Here is a 25,532-nt window from a genome sequence, read left to right on the forward strand (position 1 = left end):
CAGTAGCCGCTGAGAGAGTGTAGTCCCAATACGCTGGCCCTGCTCGCACTTATTTAGTACATATTTAATGACAAAGGGTTGGAGCAAACACAATTTGTGGGTAATAAACATTGTTGACCCCCCAGTAGAGGGCAGTCCTGTGCTCGAATGATCAAAGGTTGGTTTCTGGAGATAGGAGTAAACAAATTTATCTAGGTAAGTTTCTTTACATTCCCTTGTTATCTGCCCTTTGCTCTCAGGCTCCGGATAAGAGAATTTGACTGCCTTCAGCCATAATTACCTTCCGAAGCTTTGGGAAAACCTCCTGGCCTTCCAAGAAGGTTTGCATCTTTCCCCATAACTTTTTCTTACAACTTTTCCTGCCACCCTGACTGAACTCCTACAGTGATCCACCCCTCAGCCTCCCAAAGTACTAGGATTACAGGCATGAGTCACCACACCCGGCCTTTTTTTTTTTCTTTTTCTGAGTCAGTCTTACTCTTTGGTGCAGGCTGGAGTCCAGAGGCATGATCGTGGCTCACTGCAGCCTCAACCTCCTGGGCTCAAGAGATCCTCCTACCTCAGCCTCCTAAGTAGCTGGGGCTACAGGCCTACACCACCCCAGCTGCCTAACTTTTTTGTTTTTTTTTGAGACGGAGTCTCACTTTGTCGCCCAGGCTGGTGTGCAGTGGTGTGATCTCGGCTCACTGCAAGATCCGCCTCCCGGGTTCACGCCATTCTCCTGCCTCAGACTCCCAAAGTGCTGGGATTACAGGCGTGAGCCACCACGCCTGGCCTTCAGCTGGCTAATTTTTAAAATTTCTTGTAGAGATGGGGCCTCACTATGTTGTCCAGACTGGTCTTGAGTGCCTAGGCTCAAGTGATCCTTTCACCTCGGCCTCCCAAAGCGTTGGGATTACAGGTGTGAGCCACTGTGCTGGCCTTATATATATACTCTGATGCTAACCTTTTGTTAAATATATGGCAGATAGCTCTTCCAACTATTCTGCTTGCATTTGAATGTTATTTATGGAGTCTGGGGTGGTTGTCATAAAGTGTAAACTATTGTTTTAGTAAAACGTATCAATTTTTTCTTTGTTGTCTATGTTTTTAATATTATTAAGCAGCTTTGTTTTTTCTAAGATCATAAAGATATGCTCAGATATTTTCTTCCCAAGTTTTACCTTTCCATGTTTAGTCCATTCAAATTTTTGTTTTTGTGTTGAGTGTGAGGAATATTACACATGAAAACTGGCCCAACATCATTTATTATTAAAGCCCATCTTTTCCCCACTGGTATTTAATGCCTCCTTTAATACACATCACGTTCTCACAAATGCCATGGTCTATTTCTGAAATCTATTTTGTTCCACAGTTCTTTTTACCAATTACTATACCCATAGCATACAATCTAATAACCACAGTGTTGAATTGTTCTTTAATATTTGATAGGGTGTATCATCTACTTTTTTTCAAAGCTAATGTTAGCAATTATTATTACTATTTGTACACCTTTAGACTTCCTTATGATTTTAAAATCACCTTGTCAAGTTATTTGAAAAATCTCATTAGGGTATGGATTAGAATGTCATTAAATTTATAGACTCCTATGGAAAGAACTGATACATTTAAAATGCTGAGTCTTCTGATCTATGAACATGGTATATATTTATGCATTTATTCAAATTTCCTTTTATATTCCTCAATAAAACATAAGCAGTTTCTCTACAAAATTCTTGAACATTTTAACTAGTATGTCTCTAGGTATTTATAGTTTTTGTTACTGTTGCAAATATCTTTATATTCTATTACTTTTTTTTTTTTTTTGAGACGGAGTCTCGCTCTGTCGCCCAAACTGGAGTGCAGTGGCCAGATCTCTGCTCACTGCAAGCTCCTCCCTTCAGGTTCACGCCATTCTCCTGCCTCAGCCTCCCGAGTAGCTGGGACTACGGGCGCCCGCCACGTCACCCAGCTAGTTTTTTGTAATTTTTAGTAGAGACGGGGTTTCACCAGGTTAGCCAGGATGGTCTCGAACTCCTGACCTTGTGATCCGCCCGTCTCAGCCTCCCAAAGTGCTGGGATTACAGGCTTGAGCCACCGCGCCCGGCCTCTATTACCTTTTCTAATTGCTTAATTAGAATGCTGCTCTTGTATTCAGCAATTTTGCTACACTTTCCTATTAGTTCCAATGGTTTTCCACTTGATTCTGTTGGGTTTCCCCATATCCTTGGCAACCTTTGCCTGTTGTCTGTTGCCATTGCCAAACTTTAATTTTTGCCAGTCTTCTAGTAGAAACGTTACTTCATTATGGTTTTGCTTTTCTTTTATTATTAGTGAAGCTGAATATATTTTCATATTTATTGATTCTTCTAGTTTCCTCTTCCATGAATGAACTGGTTGTTCATCTTTTACCCATTTTTTAAAAATGTTTTAATTTTTTTTGTAGAGATGGGATTTCACTATGTTGCCTAGGCTGGTCTCAAACTCCTGGGCTCAAGCAATTCAACCGCCTCAGTCTCCCAAAGTGCTGGGATTACAGGCATCAGCCATCACGCCCAGCCAATCTTATTCTTTATGGTTTATAGTGTGCCTTTAAAAATTCTTTCTGGCTGGCCTGGTGGCTCACGCTTGTAACCCCAGCACTTTGGGAGGACAAGGCAGGTGGATCACTTCAGGTCAGGAGTTCAGAACCAACCTGGCCAACATGGTGAAACTCTGTCTCTACTAAAAATATAAAAATTAGCTGGGCATGGGGACTTGTGTCTGTAATCCAAGCAACTTGGGAGGCTGAGGCAGAAGAATTGCTTGAACTTGGGAGGTGGAGGTTGCAGTGAGCCGAGATCGCACCACTGCACTCCAGCATGGCTGACAGAGCGAGATTCCGTCTCAAAAAAAAAAAAAAAAAAAAGTGGCAAAGAATATCAACACAGTTTTCAGAAGAGAAAACACAAATGGCTAAGCTGAGCACAGTGGCTCACACCTGTAATCCCAGCACTTTGGGAGGTGAGGTGAAAGGATCGTTTGAGCCCAGGAGTTCAAGACCAACCTTGGCAATCTAGTAAACCATTTATATTTAAAAAATAATGAAAATAGGGCCAGGTGTGGTAGCTCATGCCTGTAATCCCAGCACTTTGGGAGGCCAAGGCAGGTGGATCACCGGAGGTCAGGAGTTCAAGACCCGCCTAGCCAACATGGTGGAACCCTGTCTCTACTAAAAATACAAAAAGTAGCTGGGCGTGATGGCACACACCTATAGTTCCAGCTACTCAGGTGGCTGAGGCAGGAGAATCTTTTGAAAAATCTGGGATGTGGAGGTTGTAGCGTGCTGAGATCGTGCCACTTGGGGAGTAAGACTCTGTCTCAATCAATCAATCAATAAAATACAAATAGCTCTTTTTTTTTTTTTTTTTTTTTTTTGAGACGGAGTCTCGCTCTATCGCTCGGGCTGGAGTGCAGTGGCCGGATCTCAGCTCACTGCAAGCTCCGCCTCCCGGGTTCACGCCATTCTCCTGCCTCAGCCTCCCGAGTAGCTGGGACTACAGGCGCCCGCCACCTCGCCCGGCTAGTTTTTTGTATTTTTTTAGTAGAGACGGGGTTTCACCATGTTAGCCAGGATGGTCTCGATCTCCTGACCTCGTGATCCGCCCGTCTCGGCCTCCCAAAGTGCTGGGATTACAGGCTTGAGCCACCGCGCCCGGCCACAAATAGCTCTTAAACATATAAGAAGTTTCTAACCTCTCTCATAAGAGAAATACAAATGAAGATAACAGACGTCACTGGCAAAACTTGATGACACAGTAAGTTAGCGAATGTGTGAATAGGCATCCTTATACACTGCCTGTGAAACATAAACTGAAGCAACTTCTATCACCAATTTGGCAACATTTATCGAAAGTACAACTGAGCATAGCCTTCAACATAGAAATTCTAGTTCTATTAAGCATATTCTGAGAGTGAAAAAAAAGAAATTCTAGTTCTAGAAATTTAATTCAACATGTGCAGTCCTAGCACACACGCAGAATGGAATACTGATATTGATTGCAGTGTTATTCATACTGTCAAAAATGTAAACAACTTAAATGTCCATTAAGAGAAATCTTGTTAAATAAATTCTGGTCCATCTATACAATAGACACTGTAATGAACAGACTCTAAGATGGTCCCAATTATCTCTGCTTCCTGGAACTCATGCTAGTAATCCCCTCCCATTAGGTGTGGGCTGGACATGTAACTTCTTCTAACACAGAATGTGGCAAAGGTGACAGGATGTCACTTTCATGATTATATTACACAAGATCATGACATATTATTATTTTTTGAGACAAGGTATGGCTCTACCGCCGAGGCTGGAGTGCAGTGGTGCGATCTTGGCTCACACTAACCGCCACCTCCCAGTTTCAAGTCAACCTCCTCAGTAGCTGGGACTATCATGACCGGCTAATTTTTGTATATTCTGTAGTGAGTGTTTTGCCATGTTGCCCATGCTGGTCTCAAACTCATGAGCTCAAGGGATCCATCTGCCTCAGTCTCCCAAATTGCTGGGATTATAGGCGTTAGTCACTGCGCCTGGCCAAGATCATGACAACTATCTTGATAGCCAACTTCCTTCCTTGATGTCTTTGATGAAGCTAGCTGCCATGTTGTGACTACACCAGGGAGAGGGTCAACTGGCAAGGAATTGAGGGTTGGTTTCCACCCAAAAGCCAACAAGAAACTGAGGCCCTCAGTCCTACAACCCATAGAGAATTGAATTCTGCCAATAACCGTGTGAACATGGAAACAGATCTTTTCTCAGTCAAACCTTGGGATGAGACCACAACTCTGGGTGGCACCTTGATTGCAGCCTTGTGAGAGATCCTGAAGCAGAGGACCTAGATAAGCTGTGCCTAGACTCCTGACTTACAGAAACTGTGAGACAGTAAATGTGTTTTTTTCAGCCACTATGTTGTTACACAGCAATAGATAAATGATACAGATAATATGCAGCTCTTAAAAGAATGATGCAGTTCTATATGTACTGATAATAGAATAAACTCCATATAAGCATGCACACACACACACACACACACACACAAAAGTGAGGTCAGCGGGCACAGTGGCTCACACCTGTAATTCCAGCATTTGGGGAGGCTGAGGAGGGGTGGACTGCTTGAGCCAGGAGCTCAAGACCAGCCTGGACAAAATGGTGAAAGCCCATTTCTACAAAATACACAAAAATTATCTGGTCATGGTCATGCCTCCTGTAATCCCAGCTACTTGGGAGGGTGAGGTGGAGGCTGCAGTGAATCAAGACTGCACCACTGCACACCAGCCTGGGCAACAAAGCAGGACCCTGTCAAAAAATAAAGAATAAAAAATGTGAGGTCAAAAGTGTGTATAATGTTTTCATTTATGTACATAAAAATACTTGTCTATGCATAGAATCTCTCTGGCATCTCTGGAATGATACATTAAAAAATTGGTAACAATGGTTGCCTCTTGGTAGGGGAACTGGGTAGCTGGGGACCTCATGAATTTTGCTCCATCTACATGAAAGTATAACTCAAAAAATCTGAAACCCATTTGTTCCCATTTGACTTAAAATCAAATTCCCACATGATTTGGGCACTGCCTACTTCTCCAACTTCAATTTCTCCACTCTTCTTTGCTCTTAGGACCCTCTAGCCACTAGAATATAAATTCCTTGTGGACAGCAATATGGCTTTCTTGTCCACTTTTTGATCTCCAGCATTGAGCACAATGCATAACACTCAATAAAAATTCATTAAATATTTTTGTGAAGTGATAATGGATTTCATTTGCAGTTTTAGTAGGGATTAAGAGACGTAATGTCTAGTACTGTACTTGGCACATAACAGTATGGGGTTTACCTTCTATGTATCACTTGAAGGGCTGTTATTTAAATATGAGTAGACCCCCAGTATTTTCTGCTCCAGAAACCGACAGGACAAAGTCAGAGAAGGAAAAATATTAATTCATCATTAAAAATGCCCTAACAAACAGCTGCACATATGGGAGGGGCTGCTTTGAGAGGTGAGCACTCCCATCCTGCTTTAATCAACTATCTTTTTCAGAAAATCACTAAAAAAATTAATAAATCTGGCCAGGTGTGACTCATGCCTGTAATCCCAACAGTTTTGGGGGCCGAGGCAGGTGGATTGCCTGAGCTCAGGAGTTCAAGACCAGCTTGGGCAACATGGTGAAACCCCATCTCTACTAAAATACAAAAAATTAGTTGGGCGTGGCAGCATGCTACTCAGGAGGCTGAGGCTTGAACCCAGGAGGCGGAGGTTGCAGTGAGCCGAGATTGTGCCACTGCACTCCAGCCTGGGCTGCAGAGTGAGACTCCATCTTCAAACAATAATAATAATAATAAAAATAATAAAAAATATGTGGAATGTTCTTATGAAAGCCTTTCTAGGACTCTGAAATTCTTATAAAGTCTCTTTTGAGAGTATTGTACAGAGGTATACTGAGTGTTGTCCCTGTCATAGTCACTTTATCAGTACAAATATTTTTGTTGTTTTTCTTTTTAAAGACAGAGTCTAGCTCTGTCACCCAGGCTGGAGTGCAGTGGTGCAATCTCATTTCACTCCAACCTCCGCCTTCTGGGTTGAAGCAATTCTCCTGCCTCAGCCTCCTGAGTAGCTGGGATTACAGGTACCCACTACCTCGCCTGGCTAATTTTTGTGTTTTTTAGTAGAGATGGAGTTTCACCAAGTGGCCAGGCTGGTCTCAAGCTCCTGATCTCAAGTGATCCACCCGCCTCAGCCTCCCAAAGTGCTGGGATTACAGGCGTGAGTCACCACACCCGACATATATTGTTTTTGTTTCTGACTCCATAGTTTGAAAAAAAATTAGTACCTTTATTGACCTTTGTATAAAATGGAGATGCTGAATATGGGACTTCATTGTGAGAAATGAATGGCTATACTGCTTCAAGCTTTTAAGGTTTATATGATCGTTCCAATCTCAGCTGCCATTAGCACAGTAGCCAATTTCTTTGGAGAACAAACAAAGGGATAGATGGATTTTTTAAAAAACCAACAGCATGCTATAAGTGTAATTTCATCTTAAAGAGAAATATATCTAAAAACAAATGTTTGAACTCTTTTTAACAGATGACTCATGATGCAATTAAAATCAAATATGTGCACAAAATTGACATTTTAATAAAAAATAAACACATCTTTTTCAAAGGTCATTATTTTATTGGCACGTTTTCTTTCCTATTAACTGCAAACAGAAGCCGCATGGGCTATACCTAGGGGGCGATTCTGATACTGAGTGCTTCCTTCACAAAGTTTCAGGGTGGAAGTCATTAACAAGAAACACTATACCAGAGTTGGGCTAGAAAGACAGCACATCTTCCCAATAGTTCCTGCCCAGTTCTGGCTCTATGCCTCCACCTGAGGAAAGATACAGTGATCAAGAACACAAAGTCCTACCACCTATTCTTTTATCTTCTTAAACTGTGGCACATTGCATATACATTAAGTAGTAGGTAAGAAATGAGTTATGTATCTTATTTGTTTACATTTTCATAACATTATCTTGTTCTTAAATTTTGCTTAATTCCAGATTTCAAAATATTTTGAAACAGCATTTCCTTTTTTTTTTTTTTTAAGATGGGGTCTCGCTCTGTCACCCAGGCTGGAGTGCGTTGGCAGGATCATGGCTCACTGCAGCCTCAATTGCCTGGGCTCAAGTGATTCTCCCACTTCAGCTTCCTGAGTAGCTGAGACTACAGGCACAGGCCACCATGCCTGGCTAATTTTTATTTTTGTAGAGATAGGTCTCACTATGTCGCCCAGGCTGGTCTTGAACTCCTGGACTCCAATGATCCTCCTGCCTTGGCGTCCCAAAGTGCTATGAGCCACCAGACGCCACCAGCAGTTCATTTATTGACTGCTGAAATTTAGGAATTTGTTGTTGAAAACCACCCATATCTCTGTAAAGTTTTAAAACATGATTACAAAGTATAGTGCTTGGAAAAGAATAAAAGAATCCTGGGCTGTAGACAAGAAGTCTAGATTCTAGTCTGTGTTGGCACCAACAAGGTATTCTTCAGTCTGGAGCCATTTCCCTCCTGGTAATATAAGACATTGAAAAAAAAATTTTTTTTTTTTTGAGACAGGGTCTTGCTTACTTCCCCAGGCTGGAATACAGTGGTATGATCACAGCTCACTTAGCCTCGACTTCCAGGATTCAAGTGATCCTCCCACCTCAGTCTCCTGAGTAGCATGTGCCACCACGCTTGGCTAATTTTTTGATTTTTTGTATTCAAAGGGTCTCACTATGTTGCCCAGGCTGGTCTTGAACTCCTGGGCTCAACTGATCCACCTGCCTCAGGCTCCCAAAGTGCTGGGATTACAAGTGTGGGTCACTGTGCTCAGCTGAACTGTTTCAAGACTATATTTGGACTTTGAAGTCAAATGAAAATGTATATGAAGCCACGTGAATATATGAAAGAGATCAAAGCGATTCACTATGCACAGAGCCCAGGGCCTCTGAGGCAACACTGAAGAACCTCCAGTGCTCTACAGAACATTCTGGAAATCTCTACAGTAGATGAGCTCTTCTCGTTCTGACATCACATCACTTTCACAATAACAACCAACAAAGTAAATTTGGTCATGCTGAAATGCATCCAAATTCATCTTCTACTTTTTTTTTTTTTGGCTTGGACAACAGCAAAGATATGAGGAACTATGCTGGTCCTTTGTGTTACGCTTGTACTAGTAAAATATTTAGGTTTTAATCATGGCTTGTTTGGTGTGCTTCATTCATTCATTAAACTGTGTTAAAAACTGGGGCTATGAAGACAAGTGTGGTCTTCTGCTCTCAAACTGCTAGTCTCCTGGGGAAAAGAGGTAAACAAGCATAATACAGTATTACAGCAGTTAATGGTATCAGCAGACTCCTGGCACGGTGGGAGCAACTCAATTCTTGGGGAGGAGGGAAGAAGGTAGAGGGATAGGAAAAGATTCACATAAATAGCAATGTTATTGACTGAGCACTTAAAATGAATCAGGCAGTGTTCTAAATCTTTTATGTAATCATTTTAGAGATGAGAACATTCAGATAAAAGATGGTTAAATAACCTGCCTACAGATTTTTAAAAAAAATGATGGAGGCAAGATTTACAACCAGGCCATACGACTTTAAGGCCCCTACTGTTTTTTTTTTTTTTTTTTTTTTTTTTTTTGAGACGGAGTCTCGCTCTGTTGCCGGGGCTGGAGTGCAGTGGCCGGATCTCAGCGCATTGCAAGCTCCGCCTCCCAGGTTCACGCCATTCTCCTGCCTCAGCCTCCCGTGTAGCTGGGACTACAGGCGCCCGCCACCTCGCCCGGCTAGTTTTTTGTATTTTTTAGTAGAGACGGGGTTTCACCATGTTAGCCAGGATAGTCTCGATCTCCTGACCTCGTGATCCGCCCATCTCAGCCTCCCAAAGTGCTGGGATTACAGGCTTGAGCCACTGCACCCAGCCAAGGCCCCTACTCTTAATCACTACACCATTCTGCCTTTATATTCATAGACATGGCAGCAGTTAAGCTAATCTTGAAGAAGTTCATATAATCAGATGACAGGGTAGAAAAGTCAGCAGAGAGGAGAGGAAGCAGCATGAATGAAAGGGAACAGAGGTACAAGACAGCACGGCACATGGGGAGTTTGAAGCTGTTAGGCCAGCTGGAACACAGGGTGGAGAAGAGACTGTGGGGAGAAAAATAGGTTAGAGGGGCTACACTTCCCTCCCCCTTTGGCAAGATCCCCATCTTTGTCTCTGCAATAACAGACCCAAAAGAAGTCTTAGAAAATGGAGTAGACGGAAGAGATGGAATAGCTGGATTCCATCTCAGAATGCCATTGACCTTGGAGTCTCTCTGATCTTAGGGGATAATGGGTAAATAAAATGTATGAATTGTGCCTGAGAGCTGAAAAATAAAATAGAAATAAAATAACATGGTGAAAGTTCCTACTGTTGGCTAGATAAATGTTGGCTGAATTTGAATGTGTGGCAGATATTACGCAAACTGGGGTCCTGGATAAAAAGCGTATATGAAGTACTCTTAAGGAAGGGAAAGGATAAGAACCAGACTGCAAAAACCACTTCAGTTCCTGCACATGATGAAAGGTTTAAGTGGCCACCTTATAAAAACTGCAGTGCTTGCTATTAGAATAAATGAGCTGCACGAGATATCTTTAAATCAATGTAAAGTAGCTGTGGTTTGTAGTTTCTGCTGCCTGGCCAAACCAGTACCTTAACTACTCTCCTTGGCTTTGTGAGTATTGTCACTGTATAATTTCAAAGAAAAAAATAATCTGGAGCAAGGTGTACAGAATGGGGACAGTACACCATCTGCCTGTGTACATGCCAAGAGGAAAATGTAGCAGCTGGTAACAATCCAGAAGTTTCTTTGCGCATACAAAATGGCATTTCATTTATATTTCCTTAGCACAGGATTCTAATTATGCTTTATATCCTCACAATGGTTAGCATAGGCTACAAGTAATTATGCAGTTAATCAGACTCCCCGTTTGGCTTGAGGAAGCACAGCGGTCTGAATGATCTCAGACAATTTTAACAGGGAAAGGCGAGATATTTTTTCAGATGTGTTTCAGTGCTTATGGAGGGCCAGTGGCTTCTCACCATGGTGACAATCAGGTTGCTAGGCTGGGCAAGAACAAGTGTGGAAGAATGGTGCTCTAAACAGTTCTACGAATGGCTGATGCCACTGGCAACTTTCTTCAAGTTCTGGTTAATTTCCCATGAAATAATTGCTTGGCACACATCCAAGCAGTTCCTTTATTCATTGTTTCTTTGTCTTGCCAACAGGAGGGTCAATCAATACTGAAACATACAGTTTGAACCAAGCATATGTGATGCCTACTGCACAATACACTGAGGTTAGTAACAAAGGGAGGAAGGGGTACTTCACCTTCCAGGAGGTGAAAGGAAATACAAATTCACAGCAGACTTCCAGAGGCCCCAGGCCAAGCAGGTAGAAAGTTTCCATCCAATTAAAAAGAGGTTTTTCTTTTCTGAAGGAAAAAGGAGAGAAAAGTCTGATTTTAGATGAGTCATCCTGGTTTAGCAAACATTTCCTAGCTAAAGCTTCCCCATCTGCACTGTCTTGTTGTCAATTATTATAGCCAAGGCCAGAGTCAAGAGTTCTAGACCAACCTGGGCAACATGGAGAAACCCCATCTCTACTAAAAATACAAAAATTAGCCGACCAGGGTGGCAAAGGCCTGTAATCCCAACTACTTGGGAGGTTGAGGCAGAAGATCGTGCCATTGCACTCCAGCCTGGGTAACAACAGTGAAACTCTGTCTCAAAAAAAAATTATAGCTAACATTACATACAGTTTAGAAAAGAAAAAGTTTCCACCTATAATTCTGTAGTAAAAATTTGCGAACAGTCGGGCGCGGTGGCTCATGCCTGTCATTCCAGACCTTTGGGAGGCCGAAGTGGATGGATCACCTGAGGTTGGGAGTTCAAGACCAGCCTGACCAACATAGAGAAACCCCGTCTCTACTAAAAATACAAAATTAACTGGCCACGGCAGCTCACGCCTGTAATCCCAGCGCTTTGGGAGGCCAACGTGGGCGGATCACCTGACATCAGGAGCTCAAGAGCAGCCTGGCCAACATGGTGAAACCCCATCTCTACTAAAAATACAAACAATTAGCTGGGTGTGTTGGTGGTGCATGCCTATAATCTCAGCTACTCAGGAGGCTGAGGCTGGAGAATCGCTTAAACCGAGGAGGTGGAAGTTGCAGTGAGTGGAGATCCGCGACATTGCACTCCAGCCTAGGCAACAAGAACGAAACTCTGTCTCAAAAAAAAAAAAAAAAAAAAAAAAAAATTAGCTGGGCATGGTGGCGCATGCCTGTAATCCCAGTAACTCGGGAGGCGGAGGCAGGAGAATAGCTTGAACCCAGTAGGCGGAGGGTGTGGTGAGCCGAGATCATGCCATTGCACTCCAGCCTGGGCAAGAAGAGTGAAATTCCATCTCAAAAAAAAAACAAAAAAAAATTTGTACATAGTAACTTTTAGTTTTTTCCATATGCATCTGCATTTAATAGCTTTATTCATAAAGCATATTTTACATTCAGTTTTTGAGTTTTCATATAAGATTTTATTTTAAGTAGTCCTCCTCAAATAATCCCCCAAACTAAAGACACAAACTATGTTGTCTCGCCTGAGTGATGGGATTGAGTGATTTCTCCCTCTATTTACCACTGTTTTTTGTAATGTTGTCGTATTACTGTTATAACTTAAAAATAAAATTTAAAATGCTTATCTGACCATTAGGTATAAACATTTCACAAGAGTAAGTATAATTTTAAACTTTTTTTTTGGATTACCTGAATAAAGTCTTCAGTGACGAAATACTATATATGGTGAATAGTAACATGAGTAAGATTTTAATGGGAAGTTCTGTTAAAAGAACAGAAAAAAAAGATCATTGAGCTGATGAGAGAAAGACTTATGATGCTGAAAGTAATATAAGCACACTGACACAGGTATATAATGCTAATAATGTTTTTTAAGTTTAATTTTACATTTTTGTGACATCCAGAGATGCTGAGAATTAGGGGAAATTGGAGGTTTTATTTAAGAAGATGAATGATCTCTCTCCTTCCAAGAGATTCTAGGGTTGTTTAAATCAGATGTATTAATCTCTAGGCCTTGATGAAAAGGGTGTGATAGTCAAATATATCTTTCTCAAAAGAAGCTGTTTACCTGGTGCAGTGAAAAGCAGAGGAAAGAGGGAATAATGTCCTGTTGTGGTCAGAATCAGAAAAATCGAAGCATCTCCTGCTTTTTGCACAGACAAAAGGCTAAAAATAAAAATAATTTCTTAAAACAACAACTGATATTACACTTGCAAATAGCTTAAATAAACTGCATCTCTTATTACATTAGAACTGGCTTAGGCATAAAAGAACATGATGATTTTGCCACAAGTTCAATTTAGTTGAGAATATTAATTTTCTAGTAGGAAACTTTAAGCAATCAATAGCATGTATCAAACTGAATCAGGGGTATCATAAAAGAATCTTGCTTCTGGCCGGGCACAGTGGTTCATGCCTCTAATCCCAGCACTTTGGGAGGCCGAGGCAGGAGGATCAACTGAGGTCAGGAGTTCAAGACCAGCTTGCCCAACATGGTGAAAACCCGTCTCTGCTAAAAATACAAAAATTAGTTGGGCATAGTGGTGGGCGCTTGTAATCCCAGCTACTCAGGAGGCTGAGGCAGGAGAATCGCTTGAACCTGGGAGGCAGAGGTTGCAGTGAGCCGCGATCGTGCCATTGCACTCCAGCCTGGGTGACAGAGCGAGACCCTGTCTCCAAAAAAAAAAAAAGAATCTTGCTTCCCTGAGTAATCGCCTTCTCCAAAGACAGGAATGTTGTGGGATTGGGAGCTGCCTAGTGGTGGCAGTCAGGGAAACAGGACTTGGAGTTTCATTTCCAACCTATAGCTCATCTGTTGGACAATGCCCTTTACCTGCTGGTGTTCGGTGTGAATTCAGACTAAAGACATTAAAAGTTTTTGCTTTACTTTTTAATTTGGAAACTCCAAGCTGCTAAATGAACCCAGACAAGCCATATACTGGCCTGACAAATTTGCTTAGTGTACTTTCAGAGTTTAAATGATTTCTCAAGATTTAAGAAAAATATCAAGAAAAAGGCTATTATTACCATTTATCTATCTATTGGGTTTCAACTATGCCTAAATTGGACACTATTACATTTAAAATGGTTTTTTTTTAGCATGGCATAGTGAAAACATCATAGACTCAACATCATAAGATTCAGGTCCTAACTCTAATTCTTGCGACCTGTATGACTTTGGATTAGTCACAAACATTTTGAGCCCTAGATTCTTCAGATGTTAAGACAGAGAATAAGCCTGTTTTGGTGGCTCACACCTGCAATCCTAGCACTTTGGGAGGCTGTGGTAGAAGACTGCTTGAGCCCAGTAGTTTGAGACCAGCCTAGGCAACATGGCAAGACCTTGTCTCTACCAAAAAGAAAAAAAGAAAAAAAAAAAAAGGGAATAATACCCATTTATTTTATCTTTTTTTTTTTTTTTTTTTTTGAGACAGGTCTTGCTCTATTGCCCCAGGCTGGAGTGCAGTGGTGCCATCTTGGCTCACTGCAACCTTCGCCTCCCAGGTTCAAAGGATCTTCATGCCTCAGCCTCCCAAGTAGCTGGGATTACAGGCATACAACACCATGCCTGGCTAATTTTTGTATTTTTAGTAGAGATGGGGTTTTGCCATGTTGGCCAGGCTGATCTCAAACTCCTGGCATCAAGTGACCCACCACTTCAGCCTCCCAAAATACTGGGATTGCAGATGTAAGCCACCATGCCTGGCCCTTTATCTTAAAGATTACTGTGAGGCTCAAAAGAAAGAATGCAAAACAAAACAGTTCTGGAAAATCTGAAATGTAGTACAATATCAGGTATTATTCCAGAAGAGACTAAATCCTTACTTTGACTAACAACACTTAACAAGGAACCATGGGACCTTATTTTCAGACGGGATGACGCCAAAGCCCAAGCTTTTTCTTTTTTTCATTTTTGAGACGGAGTCTCGCTCGGTCACCTAGACTGGAATGCAGTGGCGCAATCTCAGCTCACTGCAACCTCCTCCTTCCGGGTTCAAGTGATTCTCCTGCCTCAGCCTCTCTAGTAGCTGGGACTACAGGCATGTGCCACCACGCCCGGCTAAGTTTTTGTATTTTTAGTAAAGACGAAATTTCACCATGTTAGCCAGGATGGTCTCGATCTCCTGACCTCGTGATATGCCCACCTCGGCCTCCCAAAGTGCTGAGCTTTGGAAGTGTGAGCTACCGCGCCCGGCCAGCCCAGGCTTTTTCTATAACATACTGCCCCTCAATGATCAGATCTAAAAGCCGGCTTTCATGGTACTTACTACAGTGCTTCTTTCCAAAAAGGCAGAAACAGAAATAGTACATGCATTTTTGCCTACCTTCATGGGTCCAAGAATCCCAAGTTAAGCATCCCTGTCCTGTCCTAGTAGAAGGAAATCTGTTCCTATACATCTTTGTTTTTGCCTATCCTGGTGAACATGACCAGAAGGGACAGAGCAAATCGAAAATAGGAATATTGTGAAATAAGCCGAAATGCTCACGGGCGGAGCTATCTGCTTACCTCATTGGGAGAATTGCTAGAAGTATGGCTTTTTCATGAACATGCCAACCAAACATAAAGGAGCTCAAGGCACAAAGAGTTAGACATCGGAGAAAGCCTCTGGGCCCTTGGGGTTTAAACCAAAGATAGAAAATAGAGGGCTAGAAACAACAGGCAAAGATAAACTTCAGTATCATTTGAAATAGACGTTACAGAAACAGTTCAGGTGAATACAATTTGCATCATCTCTGTGAGACAGCAGATCTTAGACAATTCTTCATGAAACCAAATCATTGATCACTTTGTGCAGTCTAACAAAAGTTAACATAAAAGCAACAACTCAGAAAAAATTGGCATTTGGGGTGTGTGTGTGTGTGTGTGTGTGTGTGTGTGTGTTATATATATATATATATATTTTTTTTTTGAGATGGAGTCTCGCTCTGTCACCCAGGCTGGAGTGCAGTGGCACGATCTCAGCTCACTGCAACCTCTGCCTCCCGGGTTCAAGTGATTTTCCTGCCTGAGCCTCCCGAGTAGCTGGTATTACAGGTGCCCACCACCATGCCCAGCTAATTTTTGTATTTTTAATAGAGACAGGGTATCACCATCTTGGCCAGGCTGGTCTCTAAATCCTGACCTCGTGATCTGCCCGCCTTGGCCTCCCAAAGTGCTGGGATTACAGGTTTCAGCCACCACACCTGGCCTTGATGTATATAGTTAACTCATTAAAATTAATTCTACTGGCTGAGCATGGTGGCTCATGCCTATAATCCCAGCACTTGGAGAGGCCAAGGCAGGCAGATCACTTGAGGTTAGGAGTTCAAGAGCAGCCTGACCAATGAGTGAAACTCATCTCTACTAAAAATACAAAAAAAAATTAGCTGGGTATGGTGGCACATACCTGTATTCCCTGGTACTCTGGAGGCTGAGGCAAGAGAATCGCTTGAACCCGGGAGGCAGAGGTTGCAGTGAGCTGAAATTGCACCACTGCATTTCAGCCTAGGTGACAGAGCGAGACGCTGTCTCAAAAAAAAATAAAAATAAAAATAAAATAAAATTGGCCAGGCATGATGGCTCATGCTTGTAATCCTAGAACTTTGGGAGGCTGAGGTGAGTGGATCACGAGGTCAGGAGTTCAAGACCAGCCTGGCCAAGATGGTGAAACCCCGTCTCTACTAAAAACTACAAAAAAGGCCGGGTGTGGTGGCTCACACCTGTAATCCCAGCACTTTGGGAGGCCGAGGTGGGTGGATCACGAGGTCAGGAGATCGAGACCACCTTGGCCAACATGGTAAAACCCTGTCTCTACTAAAATTAAAAAAAAAATTAGCTGGGTGTGGTGATGTGCGCCTACAGTTCCAGCTAGTCAGAAGGCTGAGGCAGGGGAATCGCTTGAACCCGGGAGGTGGGGGTTGCAGTGAGCTGAGATCGTGCCACTACACTCCAGCCTGGCGAGAGAGCAAGACTCCGTCTCAAAAAACAAAAACAAACAAGCTGCAAAAACATTAGTCGAGTGTGGTGGCAGGCGCCTGTAATCCCAGCTACTCGGGAGGCTGAGGCAGGAGAATCACCACTGCACTCCAGCCTGGACGACAGAGTAAAACTCTGTCTCTTAAAAAAAAAAAAAAAAAAAAAAAAGAATTATACTATCAAAATTAATAATTAAGTTCTGTGATCTACCGTCTAACAACTTACTATATCTTCATAGTTTACTAATAGTTCACTTATTAATGAACCTAATAGGTCAAACTACAGAAGTCCATAGATACTTTTGAGCCAATAAATTAGATTTACCATATTAACAAATATCTAGTTTTATGGGCTGGAAGGCCATAGAAACTATATGTACCTCATAAGGCTGAAATTTTAGGAAAAATGTTTTACCTCAATTAAAATCTGTGAACAAACAGGCCAACAGAGCTTAATTATCTACATACCTGTACTGCCATGTAATTAAGTGGAGTCAGGTGGTTGCTAGCAGGTTTGAAACATTCAGAAACCAAAACTAAAGATGAGTGTAATTATCAAAAGGATTGAGTTGTTTATATTGAATTCTACTAAAATTATACCATGAAATTGAAGTAACTGCAATCACTAATGAAATTTTAGAAACGAAAATTTCTAAAGTACTTAGAATGAGGCCTCTAAGAGCATCTTACTCATATTAGACTCATCTTAGGCTCAAAAAGCCATTGTCGACTCTCTCAACTCATTATCACCATCAAGACAAAACATCCACGCTGTCCACATACATTTGGAATTTTGATGATTTAGCTAAGGATGAGAAAAACAAACCAAATCTGGATATCCCTGCCACAAACATTTCCTTCTTTCTTCGCAGCATGATCCATGCCTCTTCCTCCCTGGGCTTTTCTTTCTCCCTTCCCCCAGGGTGAACAGATGGTCTAACAGCCACTGGCAAGAATCTCTCACAGAGGCTTTACTGGTAATCCTTCCTTATGGTGTTCCAAGTTACTCTAAGAATTGCTAGGAAATGCTTCAGTCTGCAGAAGGATTACAGGCATGAAATTTATCCCACAGTTGGAAGAGCTTGAAAGTTGAAATTTAATCAGCCAGACAAAAGGAAAGCAGAGAAAACTTAAGAAATGAGTACCATCTGTTGAGTTCTTACCAATATGGCAATCAGTGTGCAGATGAGGGTTGCCAAGGGAGTCACTGAGGGAAGGACTGTGTGTTGAAACTGCTGAACCAAACCACTTGTCATTGAGGCCTTGGGAATATTGTTGGGATCAAGAAATTTCAATTTCAAACCTATTAAACAGACATTTTGTTTTGTTTTATTTTTATCTTTATCAGCGAGATACCATATATTAACAAGTAATTCCTTGAGGAAAAAAAGTAAGCTACTAAATCTTATTGATGCTTCAAAGCTAAGCTTTCATGAATTTAGTCCTATACTATTCTACCCAAAATGCCTCTGGTCTCAAGATTATAATACATAAAGCAGCTCTTTGCATTGGAACAGGGAATTTGAGCAGCTTATAGGAAACTTGCCAGCAGGTGGCACAAATGGTAATCTGCTCTCACCTCTGAAAGCAAGCTTCTAGAACAGTCTGAGCATGTCATGAAGGAACTTTGAATCCTTCGTCTCCTATAGGAGAAACCCTGTATTCCTAAACATAGTATCCAGTGTCTTCCATGGTCTTGTTGCCCCTTCCCACCTGTCCAATCTCATCTCTACTTTGTTAAATGCAGCTTGGCCACAATGAAATAACTGTGGGTCCTCAATATACCACTCTTAACACCTGTATCCCTCTGCTCATTAACGTCTAATTCAATCATCTGAGAAAGCTCCTAAATCAATAAGCAGAACTGATTTTCTTGTGAGCGTACTTTTTTTTTTTTTTTTTTTTTTGAGCTGGAGTCTCACTCTGTCACCCAGAGACAGAGGCTGGAAAGCAGTGGCACCATCTAGGCTCACTGCAGCCTCTGCCTCCCACGTTCCAGGTTCCCGTGATTCTCCTGCCTCAGCCTCCCCAGTAACTGGGATTATAGGCATGTGCCACCATGCCTGGCTAATTTTTGTATTTTTAGTAGAGACAGGGTGTCACCATGTTGGCCAGACTGGTCTCGAACTCCTGACTTCAGGTGATCCGCCCACCTCTGCCTCCCAAAGTGCTAGGATTACAGGCCTGAGCCAACGTGCCCAGCCGAGTGAGCTCACTCTAGCAGTGTTCACCACAAGGCACTGCACTTGTTTATGTGCTCATTTCCTCTACTATACTGTATTCCTTGAAGGCAGGAATGATGATGAGTTCATTTCTATCCCCAGTACATAGGAGCTCAATAAATACTTGGCTATTAAATAAATCAAATCAGAGAATGACAATACAAGCCTCAACAAGCTCCGGATAATAGGACAGACAGGGACAGTCTGAGTCCCTATAGGGCCCTGTCAAATGCCGGTGAAAATGAATGCAATGTGGGAAAGATGTAGACTACCAAAATATTTTCTACTTACTAACCTCTTCCCCTTTCCCCTTTGGCCTGCTGATTCTCTCTTACAGCTATTAACTATCTCCCTAAAACAAAGTTGTCTAACTCTGACACTGACTTTCCACGTAAAACATCTTCAAAGAGACAGACACACAAGTGAGGTACAGTGTAGCTTCCAGACTCAGACAAGGCAACTGACCCTTGTACCTCATACTGTGCTGGCTGTCTAAAGCTGTTTTTGAAATATAAATGTTAGGAATTACTCTGTAAGAATGCCATGTACATCAAGGCTAGATTCACAGTGAGCAACATGGTGACACAATGTATAGGTCATCACATACACAGTGTATGATTTCCTCCAAGTACTTATCAAAAACAGTAAGAGTAGCCACCATGCATGGAGTGTCTATCATGTGCCCAGGGCTCTGCACTTACTACTTTTAGCCCCCTGAGGTACAGAGATAGAGTAACCTGCCCAAAGTCACACAACTAACAGGTGGTAAAACTGAACTCAGGTTTGTCTGGCTCCAAAGTCCCTGCTGCTGATAACCTAGTTTTAAACCTAAAATTTTAAAATTTTGCTTCTGTTCCTCACAACACACCGTATGGGAACAGGTAAAGTACTAGCATGCCTTTCGTACAGTGAGGAAAGTAAGACGAAAGAAAGCCAATGACTTGTCAATGCCACACATTGCAATAGCAATTTACGCAGGTGAGCCTCCAAACCAAGTCATCAGATTCCAGATCTGGAGTCCAAGGGCCGAATCTAGCCTGTGCCCAGTTTTTGCACAGCACTGAAGCTATGAATGGTTACTTTTATGAGGTTTTAAACAAATGTGTGCATACACAAACACAGACACACATATTATACACACACTGGGTGTGGCCTGCACAGCTCAAAATATTTGGCCAGTTACAGAAAAAGTTTGCTGACCACCACTCTTGATCATGACATTTTCTCACCAAGCTAGGTTGTATTCACAAATGAAAGACTGTGTTACCCAGAGTGAGTTATTTTTAGTAGAACCATCTCAAAGCATAACTTATTTTTCATTATAACCCAAATTTTAAAAAGCATAGCCTGGGTGTTTCATTTCTTCTCATCTCATGTTAAAATGCAGGGTTATTTTCCTTATTGGTTTAATACCCAGAGTCACAACTTACATATTCTTCTTTCTTGTTCTTATATGTTTAGGTTTAAAAGTGGGGTGGGCTGGGCAGGGTGGCTTGTGCTGGTAATCCCAGCACTTTGGGAAGCCAAGGTGGGAGGATCACTTGAGACTAGAAGTTTGATCCCACTCTGGGCAACACAGTGAGACCCTCATCTCCAAAAAACAAAAATTTAAAAATCAGCCAGGTGTGGTGGTATGCACCTGTGGTCCCAGCAACTCAGGGGGCTGAGTCAAGAGGATTGTTGGAGCACAGGAATTTAAGGCTGCAGTGCGCTATGATCTCAATACCACAGCACTCCAGCCTGGGTGACACAGTGAGACCCTGTCTCTAAAAATAAGTAGGGGTTTGAATAGGAATGGTGAGAAGGGGGGAAAAAAAGTAGGGTTAACTGATGCTGCCAAATAACTTTTTAATTGAGGCAAAAATTACCTTTATAGAGTGTCTAAATATTTTACTTTTTCCACAGGAAAGGATCAGTAACCTCATTACCACAAGGAGCTTTTATAAGGAAAACAGTCTGCTTATTGCACTAAAGCCTCAGTCCCAAGAACTGCTCCCCCGTTCATCCTGAAGGCTGAAAGGCAGGACTGGAGAACAAACAATTCGGCCACATTCAAAACACAAAGGTTCTTCCATTTCTCCATGTGCCTAGTTCTTTCAATATTCAGAGTCTGAGTTAAAAATGCTCGCTACCATACCGATGACAGACAGCACTTTGTCCAAAGCATTGTACAAAGCCCAGAAGTTTGGAGCCCAATATGCATGACAGAGGCCCCTCTTGAAAGGAAAGAGCCTGGAAAAGACTTGAGGCAGCTGATTCTGTTGAAAAGAGAAATGAAACTGATTAAACAGTCATCAATCTTTTTCAAATTCAAAAAGAGAACTAGGGAACTCTCTATGGTATAGTGTATAAAAAGTTATGGGGTCCGGCCGGGCGCGGTGGCTCAAGCCTGTAATCCCAGCACTTTGGGAGGCTGAGACAGGCGGATCACGAGGTCAGGAGATGGAGACCATCCTGGCTAACATGGTGAAACCCCGTCTCTACTAAAAAATACAAAAAACTAGCCGGGCGAGGTGGTGGGCACCTGTAGTCCCAGCTACTCGGGAGGCTGAGGCAGGAGAATGGCATGAACCCGGGAGGCGGAGCTTGCAGTGAGCTGAGATCTGGCCACTGCACTCCAGCTTGGGCGACACAGCGAGACTCCGTCTCAAAAAAAAAAAAAAGAAAGAAAGTTATGGGGTCTGGGTTCTAGTCTCTATTCCTTCAAGTAAGTGGTTGTATGCTCACCACAATGTAAGTTCACAGAACCTTTTTTGGTCTCACTTTGTCCACTGTCCAGTGGGACAATATACATAAAAATACTCTGAATACCAGTCCATACTATTGTAAGTATAATAATGGAAGAATTTACAAGCTATAAAGCAAAACACAGACTGCAGCTTATCCATGTCTACGAGGGTGAAGGGGAGAGCTGGGAAGACTACAAAAGATGTGATGCATTTCAGTTTTAGTAAGAATTAAAATTAATTAGTTGATTTCAGGGCAAGGAAGAAGAGGAAAAAAGAAAATATCTGAACATCTGTTAAATTCTATGCACTTTAGAATGTTTGCTGTCCATGTAAGACTACAAAATTATTGATTTTGTTACAAATACATTTTATCAAGTAGGTAAACTTACAAGTACAGAATATATAAATAATGAAGATCAATTCTGTGTTTGTGTATGTGTAACGTATAAACATATACATGTATACATATATACATATTTGAATGTGCACAAAAATGTCTGAAAGAATACTACCCTATTGGGCCAGAAGCGGTGGCTCACACCTGTAATCCCAGCACTTTGGGAGGCTGAGGCGGGTGGATCACCTGAAGTCAGGAGTTCGAGACCAGCCTGACGAACACGGTGAAACCCTGTCTCTATTCAGGAGGCTGAGACAGGAGAATTGCTTGAATCCAGGAGGTGGAGGTTGCAGTGAGCCGAGATCACGCCACTGCATTCCACCCTGGGCGATACAGCGAGACCCCATCTTTAAAAAAAAAAAAAAGGGAATACTACCCTATCTTTGGGGAGTCAAGTTGGGTAGGAAGACTAAGAAAAAAGTAGCTTTTACTTATTTTATATGTTCCTGGCTTTATTATGTTTTCTAAACACCAACAAAGAACATGTATTAATAGAAAAAAAAAAAAAAAGGCTTACCAAGGCTAGGAAAGGACCCAATGAAAGAGCAGAAACTAGGAAAACAACCAGTCCCAGGGAAATAACACGAACAAAGCTGAAACTGTTCCATCGAATAGATCCATCTACAGAAAAGGAACATTATCAGTAACCAGGAAGATGGAAAGGAACATTAAACATAACCTATATCATGTGCTAAAACTAGAAGTATCCCACGATAGTACAGCAATCTATGCATGATGTGGCAACAGCACAGAAAAGCGAGAATGGGTAAAGGGCTTACGAGATCAGCCGCTGAGGTATCTGCTGTGCTCCACAAAACCTTCTTATCAAGCAAGCCACCAAGTCAACACACTAAGGAAAAAATCAAAAATGTTTTTGCTATTATCACCAAAACTTGCCTGGTTTATTTGCAGTGAAACAGTAGGATCGCAGCAGATATACACCATAGGCTGGTGCTACATAGAGGTAGATGTGCTTGAAATGTAGGAGAACAGCAAAGAGAAATGCTCCTTCCATATGCCTTTTCTAGGAGATTTAAAAGGGAAATATCACTTTAAAATTCAGGGTAAATGAAATGCAATAATGTGGTATCCTGGATTGAATCCTGGAACAGAAAAACGACATTAAAAGAAAAATGGGTGAAATTCAAATGCACCAATACTGCTTTCTTAGTCTTGATGAATGTACTATGATTATGTAAGGTGGTAATGGGGGAAAATGGGTGAGGGGTATATAGGAACTCTCTGTACTATTTCTACAACTTTTCTGGAACGCTAAAATTATTCTACAAAAAGGTTATTAAAAAAACTAAAATTAGGCTGAGTGTGGTGGCTCACACCTGTAATCCCAGCACTTTGGTAAGCCGGGGAGGAAGGGTTGCTTGACCCCAGGAGTTCAAGACCAGCCTGGACAAAATAGGGAGGCCCTGTCTCTACAAAAAAATTAAAAAATTAGCTAGGCACGATGGCTTACACCTGTAGCACCAGCTACTCTGGAGGCTGAGGTAAGAGAATCTGCTTCAGCCCAGGAGGCAGAGGCTGCAATGAGCCATGATGACGCCATTGCACTCCAACTTGGGTGACACAGTGAGGCCCTGTCTCCAAAATGAATAAATAAATAATAAAAATAAACAATACCTACTTTTATTTTTATTTTTATTTTTGAGATGGAGTCTCGCTCTATCTTGCCTAGGCGGAAGTGCAGTGGCACAATCCTGACTCACTGCAGCCTCCGCCTCCTCGGTTCGAGCAATTCTCCTATCTCAGCCTCCTGAGTAGCTGAGACTACAGGCGTGTGCCAACACACCCGGCTAATTTTTGTTTTTAGTACAGGCAGGGTTTCCCCATGTTGGCCAGGCTGCTCTCAAACTCCTGACCTCAGGTGATCCACCCACCTCAGCCTCCCAAAGTGCTGGAATTACAGGCATGAGCTACTGCACCCAGCCAAATACCTACTTTTAAAGATGTACTCTGAAATACAAATATAGTATCTGGGATGTGTTTTAAAATAATCTGTGTGTGTGTAGATCATTGTACTATTTTCTCTACTTTTGTATGATTTAAATGTTCTATAATAAGATGTTTTAAAGTCACACCTGGAATCCCAGCATTTTGGGAGGCCAAGGCAGGAGGCTCACTTGAGGTCAGGAGTTGAGAACAGCCTGGGCAATACAGGTGAGACTCTGTCTCTACAAAAAAATACAAATATTAGCTAAGCATGGTGGCATGCGCCTGTAGTCTCTGCTACTTGGGAGGCTGAGGTGGGAGCACTGCTTGAACCCAGGTTGAGACTACAGTGAGCCATGATCTTGCTACTGCATTCCAGCCTGGGCAACTGAGCAAGACTGTGTCTCAAAAAAAAAAAAAAATTTTTTTTTTTCTTCTCACTGTCATCCAGGCTGGAGTGTAACAGCCTGATCTTGGTTTACTTCAGCCTTGACCTCCTGGGGTCAAAAGATCCTCCTGCCTCAGCCTCCTGTGTAGCTGGGACCACAGGTACACACCAGCACACCTGGCTAATTCTTTCATTTTCTGTAGAGACGGGATCTCATTTTGTTGCCTAGGGTGGTATCAAACCCTGGCCTCAAGTGATCCTTCCGCCTTGGCCTCCCCAAGTGCTGGGATTACAGGCGTGAACCGCCATGCCTGGCCCAAGGTAAATATTCTATAACCAATATAAGGAAAACATAGGCAAGTGATTCCAGCTAGCTTTTTTTTTTGAGACAGAGTTTTGTTCTTGTTGCCCAGGCTGGAGTGCAATGGCGTGGTCTCATCTTACTGCAACCTCTACTTCCCGGGTTCAAGTAACTCTCCTGCCTCAGCCTCCCAAGTAGCTGGGATTATAGGTGCCTACCACCACACCTGGCTAATTTTTTTGTATTTTTAGTAGAGACGGAGTTTCACCATGTTGGCCAGGTTGGTCTCAAACTCCTGACCTCAAGTGATCCACCAGTCTCAGCCTCCCAAAGTGCTGGGATTACAGGCATGAGCCACTGCACCAGCCCAGCTAGGTTTTATACTGAGCATAGTGTGTTCATAAATTCATTATTCCAACAAAGATTTATCAAGTACTAAGCCTTATGCTGAGATCATATCCTACATGTCATCAGTAATAACAGACTGCAAATTCTCACTTAGGAATTAGAACCCAGAGAATTAAACCACCTTCACCCCTCACAGTTTCAGAATAGCTGGAGTTGATTTCCAAAGAAGGCTGGGAATGAGAACATGAACAAATATATATGATGCCATGCTACCAAAAATATCAATTAAATTTTATATTGTAGATTAGGTAACTTATATAGCACTATCAGGCTGAAGGCACCAGTTACTGCACTTGATCCTAACACTACTTAGGAAAACTAAAGGTATTGTGATGGAAAAAGAACAAAGGCCAGCCACGGTGGCCCACGCCTGTAATCCCAGCACTTTGGGAGGCCAAGGCGGGTGGATCACTTGAGGTCAGGAGTTCGAGACCAGCCTGGCCAACATAGTGAAACCCTGTCTCTACTAAAAATACAAAAAATTAGCCAGGCGTGGTGGTGGGGCGCCTGTAATCCCAGCTACTCA

At 42.2% G+C, this 25,532-nt stretch overlaps 1 protein-coding gene across 4 annotated transcripts in view; it reads right to left on the reverse strand.

The window, feature by feature from the left end:
* Nucleotides 1-10,772: 10,772 nt before the first annotated feature.
* The window catches only part of ALG8 (ALG8 alpha-1,3-glucosyltransferase), a 38,325-nt gene continuing 23,565 nt past the window's right edge, over nt 10,773-25,532 (reverse strand). For all 4 annotated transcript variants that reach the window (XM_033204321.1, XM_033204323.1, XM_033204324.1 and 1 more), the window contains 8 exons: nt 22,863-22,989; nt 22,483-22,586; nt 20,977-21,097; nt 17,781-17,920; nt 15,170-15,309; nt 12,731-12,828; nt 12,352-12,424; nt 10,773-11,022 (listed from right to left, as the gene is read on the reverse strand). In XM_033204321.1, coding sequence (XP_033060212.1) covers nt 10,791-11,022; nt 12,352-12,424; nt 12,731-12,828; nt 15,170-15,309; nt 17,781-17,920; nt 20,977-21,097; nt 22,483-22,586; nt 22,863-22,989 — 1,035 coding nt within the window. In that variant the 3' untranslated portion in view covers nt 10,773-10,790. The remainder of the gene's footprint in view (nt 11,023-12,351; nt 12,425-12,730; nt 12,829-15,169; nt 15,310-17,780; nt 17,921-20,976; nt 21,098-22,482; nt 22,587-22,862; nt 22,990-25,532) is intronic.

The sequence above is a fragment of the Trachypithecus francoisi genome, unplaced genomic scaffold, assembly GCF_009764315.1.
Source record: "Trachypithecus francoisi isolate TF-2019V2 unplaced genomic scaffold, Tfra_2.0 Lachesis_group8, whole genome shotgun sequence".
NCBI lineage: Eukaryota > Metazoa > Chordata > Mammalia > Primates > Cercopithecidae > Trachypithecus > Trachypithecus francoisi.